General features: G+C 39.5%; 1 protein-coding gene across 4 annotated transcripts in view; it reads right to left on the bottom strand.

Moving 5' to 3' along the window:
* Positions 1-8,671, bottom strand: part of tapt1a (transmembrane anterior posterior transformation 1a) — a 44,702-nt gene extending 36,031 nt beyond the window's left edge. For 3 of the 4 annotated variants that reach the window (XM_088636872.1, XM_088636891.1, XM_088636901.1), the window contains exons 1-2: positions 8,446-8,670; positions 1,163-1,293 (exon numbers count right to left, since the gene is read on the bottom strand). In XM_088636872.1, the coding sequence (XP_088492998.1) occupies positions 1,163-1,293; positions 8,446-8,635 (321 nt within the window). In that variant the 5' untranslated portion in view covers positions 8,636-8,670. Of the gene's footprint in view, positions 1-1,162; positions 1,294-8,445 lie in introns of all 4 variants that reach the window. The other variant, XM_088636882.1, reaches the window with a different exon arrangement.
* Positions 8,672-12,183: the final 3,512 nt, after the last annotated feature.

Raw genomic sequence — 12,183 nt, 5'->3', positions numbered from 1 at the left:
AGATAAGGAAAATCAAGGATGCCATGCTTTTATCAATCTACTGGTACACAACAGCTGACACGCTGAGGAACTCGGGCTCAAAAGAGCGCTGGCAAGAAAGACACAACATTTGCTGTGGCTTCAATCATAGACATTCGACAAAACATTTAATGAAAGCATGTGACACCAGGAATTGTCTCCTAAAACAGGCTTAAATGCATTTGACATAATTGCAACATATGCACTAAATATAGCAGTAATATCTCTATGTAGCTGAAGAAAAGTACTTCCTTCATCTGTATGCCATGATGAAGCACACTAAGAAAGCCTGCCCTACTACAGCCTGGCTTGACGCCTGTGGCAGGATTGTTCTGGGTAAAGTTACTGTACGTTTCTTGGACGGATCCTGCTTTATTAAGAAGCATATCTTTCCTAACAAACTACGATAAATACAACAGGCCCTTCATGGCACCATAAAGCCACAATGAGGTTATTGAATTCCAGGCTTCTCATCATTAACGCAAACTGGGGGCTACCGTATTTGTATGATGCAATAGAGGTTTCTGCAGTTGTGCTCAGTTCCACTCCTCATTTCCACACAGTACCCAAAACATATGAGTTACCAGACATGTACAGTTGTCAAGTCTTCCCTCAGAGCATCAACACATTTTCATTTTCCAGAATGCTGCTGACTTGTATTCAGATGTAATGGATTTCACAGCATGCATACGCAACTGATAAAGCCTGCAGCATGATGTTCAGATGCAACATCTAAGACGTCATGGATTTAAATACATTAGCTGCTTTGATTGCATCCTAAACTGATACGTATTTTATATGCAGCCCCCTGATACCCACCTGATGCAACTGATGCAACTCACACACTAATTCTGCTAGGTCTTACTCAAATGTTTCAGATTGGGAGACTTTGTTGTTGCTTTTAAGTAACCTTTTAACCTTTAAACATTAACATTTTAAAAAAATGACAGCAATACTTCAAATTAAATAGAAATGTTATTTAAATGATGCAATCTGTTCCTATTGAATACCTACAGTATATCATTAGGTAAAATTGCTTATGCTCCAGACATTCAATATGGACTTTACATAGTGATACCCTTTGAAAGTGTTTTTTTGGGCTCATGAAAGCAACCTAATAAACCAAGAACCAGTAATGACATACCTTTTCTAGTTCCCTGGGTATCCGCATACATGTGTAAACTCTTTCTCTCCGCTCTGTGTACTTTGCCTCATTGTGTTCCAGAAAGTATCCACGGGTCAGCTCAGCACTAATAAACCGCACCAATGAAAGATCTGCATTTAAAAAAAAGACAATATGTTACCACAATACAAACATGAAGCTATTCATGAAGCATGCTTATAACAGCCAACATCATTGTGGAACCAGCTCTATTAATGGCATTTTGTTTAGGAGACAATTACTGCATTAAGCTGGGTTCCACTAGCGGTCTGCACAAAGCATTAACAATGTACAGTATACTCCCAGAACAGGTCAATAAGGTTTTTGTTGCAAAATTTCCCTTGTGTGTAAAATGACTTACACCTCTGACTTGCTGATTGTATCATGAGAATCAATTCTATAAATATTTTGGGAACTTCATACAGTATATACTGTCACGATCGCTCTACACAAAGTTTGTTCTTCAAAATAAATAACCCACTGCCTGTCAAAACAAAGGAGTCAGTCTCCAGAGTGTCGGAAAGCTGGCTGACAGAGAAAAAAATGATATGCAACTCGAGAACAGAATGTTGGTTTCTTAAGAAATGTAAATTTATATGAAAAAAAATCAAATTTATACTGAAACTCACGTGGCAAATTAAAAATACTAACACATTAAGAGCACAGATATTCTTCATGTTTTCAAATGGTTTTTCTAACACTTCATTCCACTTCCAACCATAACGTATATCTTCACTAGAGTAATGTCATTTAAAAGCATCATGCTGGCTGTTTCATATAAACATTTCCACTTATTTCTGTCGAACAGATTTTGCAAACTACAAAAAAAGTCTCCTCACATCATCTCTTGACAGTATACCATATACTCCCAACATGCAACAAAAGAAAAATCTGACCGCTATTACAAGTGTTGTATTACCCACTGAGCACTTACAGTGAAAAACCTTCTTGGCACTTGGTAAATGGTAAGGTGTCGCAACGATGAACCACGGTCAAGTTACAACAGGGATTATTTTAACAAGAATAACTGCTTACAATAAAACTCGTATGGCACAGCTAAACCACTTCAGAAAAATAACACGCCACTCACTCTTGAACTTACTCCAATATATTTAAGCAGGTTTTCTGAAATATTTTTCTGAGAAAAGTTTAATCAAACATCATTAGCCATTAACCCAACAGTGATTTAAACATCACTGCAATTTAATCAATACTCTAAAAAGATGAAAGCAATTAAAATGCCAATCTGAAAAACTGCCTTTCATTATCTTCATTAGAAACTGTCAATATCTGGAGAGTCCCCCTTATCCGTGCTTGAAAGCAAGCAAGTATGTATCTTTCCAAAGCGTTTCTGCAATCTGTCTACATTATTTCTAATATTTTCTACATATCATCGACAGAAAGTTAAGCTTAAAGTCTTTAAGATACCAATAAACTTGCGTGGTGTTTTTTTTTTAAGAAAACAGGAAACTGAAAAACAGCCATGCTCGTCATAAATTGTCAAATGTCATATGGTAATGCAAAAAACAACAATTTTTTTTTTTTTGTATTTGTGACCACATACTGTACAGTACAACATCCAGAGCACCACACAGAGAGTGTGTCTCTACATAATGCTGACTCCTGTCTGTCCATCTGTCTGACCAGTCCAGTTAAAGGTAAAGGTTTCATGCATAAGAATCTCTCTCTAAACTGCTGGTTGTTACTCAACAGCTGGTGCTAAAATATTTAAGAACTAAACTTTTTACTAAAGATTTTAGGTTGTTTTTTGATAGGTGGTACTTCTATACAGTAGGTAAGCAATACTGCAAATGCATTTATCTCAAGCACTGTCATTTTACATATGTATTGTTTCAGGTACAGTATATGTTTTTTTGGACACTATATGTTATTAAGGCAAAACTCCACAGCAAGTCTATAGCAGGGTGGTCAAGTAAAAAAATACACAAATCTGTGTGTCACAAACTTCTAAAAATGTTCCACTGCATGTGAACCACATAGGCCACTGGCCTTTTTACTGTTGCCTATACTAGACAAGGTAGACTTTTTCTGTAAAATCCAGGCTGTAGAATGCAGGACCCTTTCATTATAAGCATGAGCATTACATATACAGTAGGCCTTAGAGTTAAAAGGCTACGCGATCAATTCTAATAATAAAAAACAGGTGCAAATAGCCAGCACCACAACAGTTCAGGGAAACAGCAGAGTCATGGCATCAAAAAGGTTATGAAATATCAGTGTTGTGGATTTTGAGATATTTTTAAAGAAACAAATATATATAATTTTCCAGTTTTTATAGTATTTAAGTTTTTTTAAGTTACAAGGAAACAAATACTGTGGGAATGCTGGATAATTACCAACTGGCAAAACAAAAACAAAAAAACATAGTACACAACACTGTGTTTTAAAAGTGTTTGTTCCTGCTCTTAGAAAACTACTATACAAAAACCGGTTGAACAAAGCTTAGTCATGTATTTTTCCACTCTTTCACTTCATCTGAAACTTTTAATGTTAATGTTTGAGCACTTCAGGAATTTAAAGGCCGAAGAGAGAAAACAGTTTTTTTCCTATAGATCTCATTCCTATAGCAATGCCTGCCTTTATACAGTTGTTTTAATCTAAACAACAGGTATGAGTGCAGCTTGATACTGCATTACTCTTTTGTGGCCATAGTTGTCTAATATTTCTTCTAGTGTTGCGACAGAGGACCCATGAAGTCCATTCCTCTCTCTCATACACAAGGTTACACATTGAGTAGCATTCTGAAGCTGTGCACAAAAGAAGAGGAAGAAAGAGGTTTAATTGCATAATAAAACAAAGGATTATTAAGGCACATAGAAAAACACTTCAAATCTTTTAAACTCTTTTCTTAGGTATGCTAACATGCACTGTATATGAAAAAAAAACTCTTAAGTTCATAGCAGTATCCATTATAAAACATAAAAGCGTGTAACACGGAGACTGTATTTTATTTTCCCACAACTGAGAACACCACTAGAGCCACAAAAAGCCCATAGCTGAGTCAGCATCAACTGCAACACTGACTGGGCTTTCATTGACAGCAAAGCAAGTCCCCAGGAGTACTGTATGTAAGGCATCCTAGGCATTGCTGAGCCCACTGAGCACCACTGCTTGGACAACCATACTGTATCAACTAATGACATAACCCAAACCTGAACTATATCATATGGTTTGTGGTGCACATTACTGCTCTTGCTTTGTCAAAGAACTCTAAGAGCAGTTTGAGCAAGAACTACCTAAAGGCCCTCTGTATACCACCAGGATTCTAGTGGATCAACAGTACTGATTTCTGTCTGGACTATAGGGTTCAACCTACATGTCAAAGGACAAAGTCCACTGCTTGGGCCCTGGAGAAGCCCCCTTTTAATTTTTATGTAGATTATAGTACTTGATTAATGAACGATTCAGTTATTAATGGAAAGAAAAACAGTTTATCGGCGATTGCCTGCTCATAATTCATCTGAGCACATAAATATTACTAAAGCATTTTAAAGTGATTTACTCAAGAATGATTGTGACACTTCTATTTTACATTCATGTCCACAGCAGAAATTATTCATGACTGCTGCGACAGATGATCTTGAATGATGATGAACAAAGTAAACGAATTTCTCCTTTAAATGTGAAATCCCAAACGATTCTTAACCTTCTTAAAATAAAAGTTCAAAATTGATTTTTACACTTTGCAGCAATGAAAGAGGTACTGCAGTCATGAAAAGTGATGTTGGATCCAGAAATCGTTTTCAGCCTGCTCAAAATACTTCAGCAAAAGAGCAGTCAATCATGATGTTAAGTGTCTCAGCGATAAAAACAGGAAACATTTAGATAATGAAAGAGAAATGGATGGATTTCACTCAGGTAGACATAAAGGAAGACATGAGCAACACATCTCTCACATAAGAAAAGATAAGGTTCTGTGTTAAATAATAATAATAACAGTATTGCACAGAAAAGAAGAGAAAGAACTATCACAGGTTCTGGAAACATAGGCTAAATAATTACACAACTATGCAGGCATGCATGGTATTTTACCAATTGTACTTAAATAAACAGGAGACACTATTCATAGGCTATTACAGCAGCACTCACTCAAGATGGGGATGATAATCACTGATCAGAAACAGCTATTGTACTGTAGCTCACTCCCATAGAAAGAATGAAAAATCTGAACCACGTCATAATTAAACAATAAGTCTTTCTTCCATTAGTTGTGAGATTATAGAATTCTAATCAGGACAAAACCAGGGGATAACCTCTATGGCCATATGATTCAGGAGAACAGTAGATATACTGTAGATTTAGATATGTTAAGTCTTGCTTAACTAACCTCTGAACAGGAAACAGCACTAATATATTCACATAATGCATGTGTTAAGTGTTATATTGGAAGCCACAGTGGCGCAGTGGCTAGATATCTCCATGTAGTTTGCATGTTCTCCGTGTGTTAATGTGGGTTTCCACCGGGTGTTCCAGTTTCTTCCCACAGTCCAAAGACATACTGGTAGGGTATTGGCTTCAATGAGAGTGTGAGTGTGTAAATGTTTGTGTCTATGTCTATGCAAGCCCTGCGATGGACTGGTGTCTCATCCAGGGTGTATCCTGCCTTGCGCCCAGTGCTTGCCGGAATAGACTCCAAATGTGTTAGAACTACTGCTCTTAATAATCTATATCAATATATATATATATTAGAGGCAAGACTGTAACAAATGTAACAATATAAACACTATTTTTCATGTCTGTAGTACACTAGCATGGCCTTATTTAGAATACTAGTGTATTCAACTTACTTCCTAACAATACAAAAATGATGCTTTACAATCAATGGGGGGCAGGGTGGTGGCACTATGGCTAAGGATCTGCGCTTGCGGACTGAAGGTTGCCAGCTCAAATCCTGCGGCCGGCAGAGGAATCCTACTCTGTTAAGCCCCTGAGCAAGGCCCTTAACCTACTGTAGCTGCTCCAGGGGCGCTGCGTGAATGGCTGACCTTGAGCTCTGACCCCCAGCTTTTCTCTCCCCGTCTGTGTGCCTCATGGAGAGCAAGCTGGGGTATGCAAAAAGACAAATTCCTAATGCAAGAAATTGTATATGGCTAATAAAGTGATCTTATTTTATCTTAATCTAGAGAGGGGCAACAAGGCACATTCCTGGTCCCAACTGAAAGTCCTTCATGGACAGATTGAGAGAGCTGAACCCTTTTAGTTTTGAACAGAGAAGACTATGAGTGGACCCCATCCAAGTACTGTAGTTACATTTCCTTAAAGACAAACAAACTCAACCTGCTCACCTTCTTCAGAATTAACTGCAAAACAAAAACCAGCAAAACAAATTGAATTTAAAGGGAATGTGCATGTAAAAGTAAAAACAAGAGGACAAGGACAAAAACAGGTGAATCTGGTACACCTGGAAATGGCAATCCAGCCATGATGTCTAAGTAGAAACCAATGCTTCTTTCACAAAACAGCTGAATGAGATCTTAGGCTCAACTAGCTACAAACAACCAAATGAACAGGTTGAGCTGAACAGCCTTCTCTTGTAAAGGTAATCACTGTGTGCCAGCTAGAGAATCCACAGATTAGTGTAGGCAAATGATGCCTCTGTTGTCCCATAAACTCCCAAGTCACCCTGTTGATACAGATTTGGGATGGAACAGGCATGTATAACACACGCCTAATGGTTCCCATGCCGAATGGTAATCTTGGTTAATGGCCAAGATTAAAAGGCAAAGTATTTCACATCCATCCAATATCAGAAAATTGCTTATTCTCAGTGATGGTCCCAGCAACCCAGGGATCGCTCCAGAGCACAGGCCCTAAGATGGAACCATACCCTAGATGCGAGTTCACACACAGTAATTGTACAGACATCAATTAACATAGACAGGAGATCTTCGGAAGCTGGGACCCATGCAAAACCCCTGACGGTAGCCCAGTCGAGAAGTGAACCCAAGAGCTGTGAGGCAGCAGTGCAAAATGGCAGTACTGTACCACCCCAAGAGTTTAACATACAAAGGAAGGGATTTTAACTGCAGAGTAACCTTTCCTACTTCACAGCAGCTACAACATGCAGATTTGAACTGGATCTCCAGACTCCAAATTGGAAAAGAGAATTGAGCATAACTTTATTTGTACAAATTCTTATTTTGCCTGCTAAACACCCTCTATAGCTTAGTATGTTCTACTGGAAAACCTTTTAATATAGGGGTGTCCTTCAAATTAACAAGAGGTGGAGAGCAATCAGACACACAGTGGATTCAAGACATTTGAAAAATAAACTCTTGCTCTGGTCCCATATGCAATATCATTTTGCTGCAAACCTGACTTGTAACAAAAAACGTTTTTTTTAGTATCTTTTTATGTTTTGATAACATTAAACTGAATAATATTTGTAATTATTTAATGAACGGGGTGAAGGTGAATGGCGATCATTTTATGCGAGCCTAATGATTTCACATTTTGCCACGGGCTGTATTTTCAAGGAGGCCTAAGCCCAGACAGTCCTGTAGCTCCAGGTGGGTGGTGTGTAGTTACTAGCCCAGCCGTACAAGGAATACGCCGTCCGCTTCTGAACATACTCCGAATCGCGTCGACCTGCCATCTCCACCAACGTCCCGAGTGAAACTGAAGTTTTTTTTTTAAACTAGGCGTACATGCAACACACACACTTCACATCTCTACCTTCACCCTTCCCCGTCAACAGCAGAATCAAAGAAAACACGTCCCCCCTTCACTTTCGATCCCATTTTTTGTTTAATTGTCAACCGCATTATTATTTTGAAAGCTGATGGAAGATTTAACGCGCACAACGATGATGTTCGCACAGACTTAACCAGAATTAAAACACGGGCGACGGCGCCTCTAATATCGAAACTGCCTCATTATTTGCAATGACCGCAAGAAAGAACCGCGAACGCATACAAAAGCGTCTGAGCTCAGTAAAGCAGTGAGTACCGAAAGGAAACCGGTAAGCTTTTGAGCTTTAAACAGGTGCATTGAAGTAGTTACAGTACAGACTGGACTGTTCATCACAGGGCATTGTGTGAGCGAAGACAGTCCGTCGCTGGAAATTACACAGCATGCTAACATCGCAGCAAAGAGTTTACCCACCTAGCAGCCATTCTGGTCATTACCCATACACAGGTAATTTCAGTTAAACAGATTTCCACCTAAATGAACAAACGGGCCCTTTTTCAGCAAGAGTAGCTGTCAAGTGTGTAACAGTGGAGTGACAGTACGGGCTCACTCACCTGACAGGCTTCTCCGCCTCTCCTGGTTGACAGCATTCCTTCCATAAAACCCCAGAGTTTCTGTAGTCTCCGAGGCGTTGCTGCTTTTCTCCGAATTAGTTCTGACGCTCCCTGCCGGCTTCTCCTTTTCTTTGTCCCCGTTCTCCGTCTCCTTTTCCTCTCCCAACCCAGCTGCCACCGTATCCGCCATCTTCGCTCAGTCGCAGCGAGAGCAACAAACACAACACTGACGTCATCATTCGACATGCAGGGAAATCCGCCTAGGAACTACAAGTTCCGCCATGCATTGCGGTGTTTGGCTTTCATATAATTTACACGTACTGTACTGTTATTAGTGGTAATATGTGACGGTATTTTCAGAGAAAAAAGGTAATAACAGTGGAACTTCGTTTGCACTTAACTAAAAGATAGGAAATATGTTCTCTTAAAAATATGTTTTTGAAACTTAAGTGAAAACAAAAACTGTCTGGTGAACTCACAGAATGATTGCAAACGACAGGACTTAAAGCACATTTAGTAGTATATACTGGAATTGATTTGAGGATTACCGAGCCGTTTCTCGAAAGACGTCTTCAACAACATGGCTGGGTAGCTTGTTCCATACTCCCACAAACCTTTGTGCAAAGAGATGCTGGCTCTTCTGTCTTAAACACATTTTCATGTACTGTAGATTACACTCCTTAGCTCTTGTTTGTGTTTTGCTGCTTCGGAGCTGAGGATTCTGAATATTTGAGTCAAATCAGGTCCTCTTTTAGTTTTCTCTGTTCGGACTTAAAAGGTTCAGTTCTTTTAGCCAGTCAGTGTATGACATTTCTTTCAGTCTGAGAATCTATTTTGTTGCTCTTATCTAGACCTATGTAAGAACAGTAATATTTGGACAAGACACAATTGCCCTTGCCCCATCCGCTGTGCTTTACCTCTTTGCTGTCATCTTAACTAAGTTAAACATGAAGCCCCCTACAAAAATAATGCTAAGTTTTGTATAGAAATTTTTATTGGGGCTTTGCTCTATAAATACATAGGAAATTTTTGACTGGATTAAACAGAAGAACTCAGTTCCTTAGGTAGTATTTATTAAAACATAGTAGAAAGATACAATGAAACAAGAAAAAGGTTCTTCTTCAGTATCTTTAATCTGAGAATGCATTGTAATATGAGCTGCCAAGTGGCCTCATAAATACAGAGCCTGGTGTGATATAGGTTTTAAAATCCAATTCGCAGAGTGCTAGTAGCTGAAATACAGCGGACATGAAAATTCTGAAATGTTCTTCTATCACACATCTGTACAAATAATCACAAGTTCACCCTCTGTCCTCAGAAGCTTTTCAGACACTTTCACTGGTCATACTGTGGGTTGCTTACCTGTTTGTGGGGATTTCATGTAAATTAGGGTGAAGAATTGATTTACAGAAGATTAATTTTAAATATGAGCAAATCAAAATTGAAAAAAGCAAGAATATGTTACTTTTTAAACAGCACCTGAACTAGAACTCTGCCATGCAGTAATTATTAACACATACTGTATCTGTTCCACAAAGATCTAAACGTATCTCAAACTTCTTGTTGCACTTCACTGGACCCCTCTAAATCCCTGTTCTGTTTCAGTTACAGTACCTTGCATAATTAAGTGTAAAAATACAGTACTGTATATGTAAAGGTAATTATGAAGTGCTCCTAAAGAGAGACATTTGTTAAAATGCCAAATATTTGGTAAATAACTCACTTAAATCTTCTAAAATGCTTTCAAACAATCCAATCTCACAGCACATAAGACACAAAAGCCAGGCACGTAGCAAACACTTTTATTTAAGTAACAACATCTAAAATAAATAGCAAGTACAAACTATAAGAGGCTTAACCATTAAGTGAGTCCATAATTTGATAATCTCGTGGTCACAAATAATACAGCTAAATAGGTCTTACATAAGATCTACTTTGAGAGAAATGGATGTGTTTCTTATTCTCCTAATGTGGACAGGGAGTCAGTCCAGGCTTTGCATTCTTGGCAGAGCTGTTCATTTTATATTTAGCGTCTCTTCGTTTGCCAGGGTCAGACAGAGAAACTCCAAGTCTGTATGCAGTCTGATTGTAATTCCATCACTAAACTAGGATTTGGCTGGTTTGTCTCCTTTGAAAATGCATGTGAATACAAATGTCAAGAAGAACCTTCAGGGAAATATGGAGTTACTCACAATCATGCACATGTTATTCTTATAGCCCTAAGTTTGTATGTATCGGTTAACAATAACAAAAGATACGTAAAATATATCCCCCATAAACTATTTGTGAACACTTAATTGCCATCAGAAAGGCTCATATTGATCATGTAGAGTGCATGTGATACAGCCCATTGTTGGAAGGGCCACTGTACCCTGGGCGACTGGTGTGTTCACTTTGAGATATTTTACCACAGCTGGCAACACTTTCTCACCCTCCTGGTCCTGCATTCGAACCAGAAGAGGAGATGTCAAGCTGTCAGACAGGAGGGTCTTATTTGCAGTTTCTGTACCAGTCCCAGAGGACAGCGCGGTGCCTCATGTCTCCATGGCCATCCCACCCAGAGTCAGAGAGGGGAGGAGCTGCTGTCCTGTCCAAGATTAGAGCGGGGAGGAGCTGTGATCCCACCCAGAGTCAGAGAGGGGAGGAGCTGCTGTCCTGTCCAAGATTAGAGCGGGGAGGAGCTGTGATCCCACCCAGAGTCAGAGAGGGGAGGAGCTGCTGTCCTGTCCAAGATTAGAGCGGGGAGGAGCTGTGATCCCACCCAGAGTCAGAGAGGGGAGGAGCTGCTGTCCTGTCCAAGGTTTGAGAGGGGAGGAGCTTGCTGTCCTGTCCAAGGTTTGAGAGGGGAGGAGCTTGCTGTCCTGTCCAAGGTTTGAGAGGAAGGAGCTGTCATCCCACCCAGAGCTAGAGGGGGGAGAAGCTGTCATTGCACCCAGTCAGAGTGGGAGAAGAAGCCAACACTGCTGTCCCGTTGGATGTCGGAGAACATGGATGACCTGCCTTCAGCTTCAAATCAAATCAAGACAGCAAGGAAAGGAGAAAAAGCCAAATCTGTCTGAAGCACCTGTCTACTTCTCATTAAGCACTGTAGCCACATCACATTAATTTAGTGGAGGCTATCCTTGATGTGGTGGTAGAAAACACAATGTGTAGAATTCTTCAGAAACAGCATGTCATATCACAAGTAAACACAAGGGTGAATTATATATGTACTGTATGTATATGAACAGTCTATACCAGCGGTCTGCAACCCTGGTCCTGGATAGCCACAGTATCTCCTGGTAGTTTGTTCCAGCTAAGCTCTGGATGACATAATTGGATCAATTAGTTCTTTAATGCAGAGGGGTTTACATGCTTTTCAAGATCCCTGCACATTGACCTTTCAAGGGTGTATAAAACCTACAGAAATGCAGGAGAACTGCACTCTGTCGTGAGGACAGCAAAAGGAAAAGATACCGCACAAAGGGGATCCTCAGCAGCTGAATCTGAAAAGACTACAGCCTGGACTACTTTATGAGCAGATTGCAGTTGGTGCTCCTTTAATGAAAATATTTAAAATGGCGGACCAAGGAATCATAACTCTGATTACAGTAGTGTTGTGATTAGACAAAGACCTAAGATTCATAACAGCTGCTTTTGTCATGTATCCTACCATTTGAGCATTCTTAAAGCCTACCTTGTACTGTATAGGCATGTACTTTGCAAGAGATAAAATAACATGATTACAGTGTGGTGGGA

Source organism: Lepisosteus platostomus, chromosome 1 (genome assembly GCF_059453375.1).
Source record: "Lepisosteus platostomus isolate fLepPlt1 chromosome 1, fLepPlt1.hap1, whole genome shotgun sequence".
NCBI lineage: Eukaryota > Metazoa > Chordata > Actinopteri > Semionotiformes > Lepisosteidae > Lepisosteus > Lepisosteus platostomus.
The sequence above is the reverse complement of the archived record's forward strand: the minus strand, read 5'-3'. Positions and strand labels throughout refer to the sequence as shown.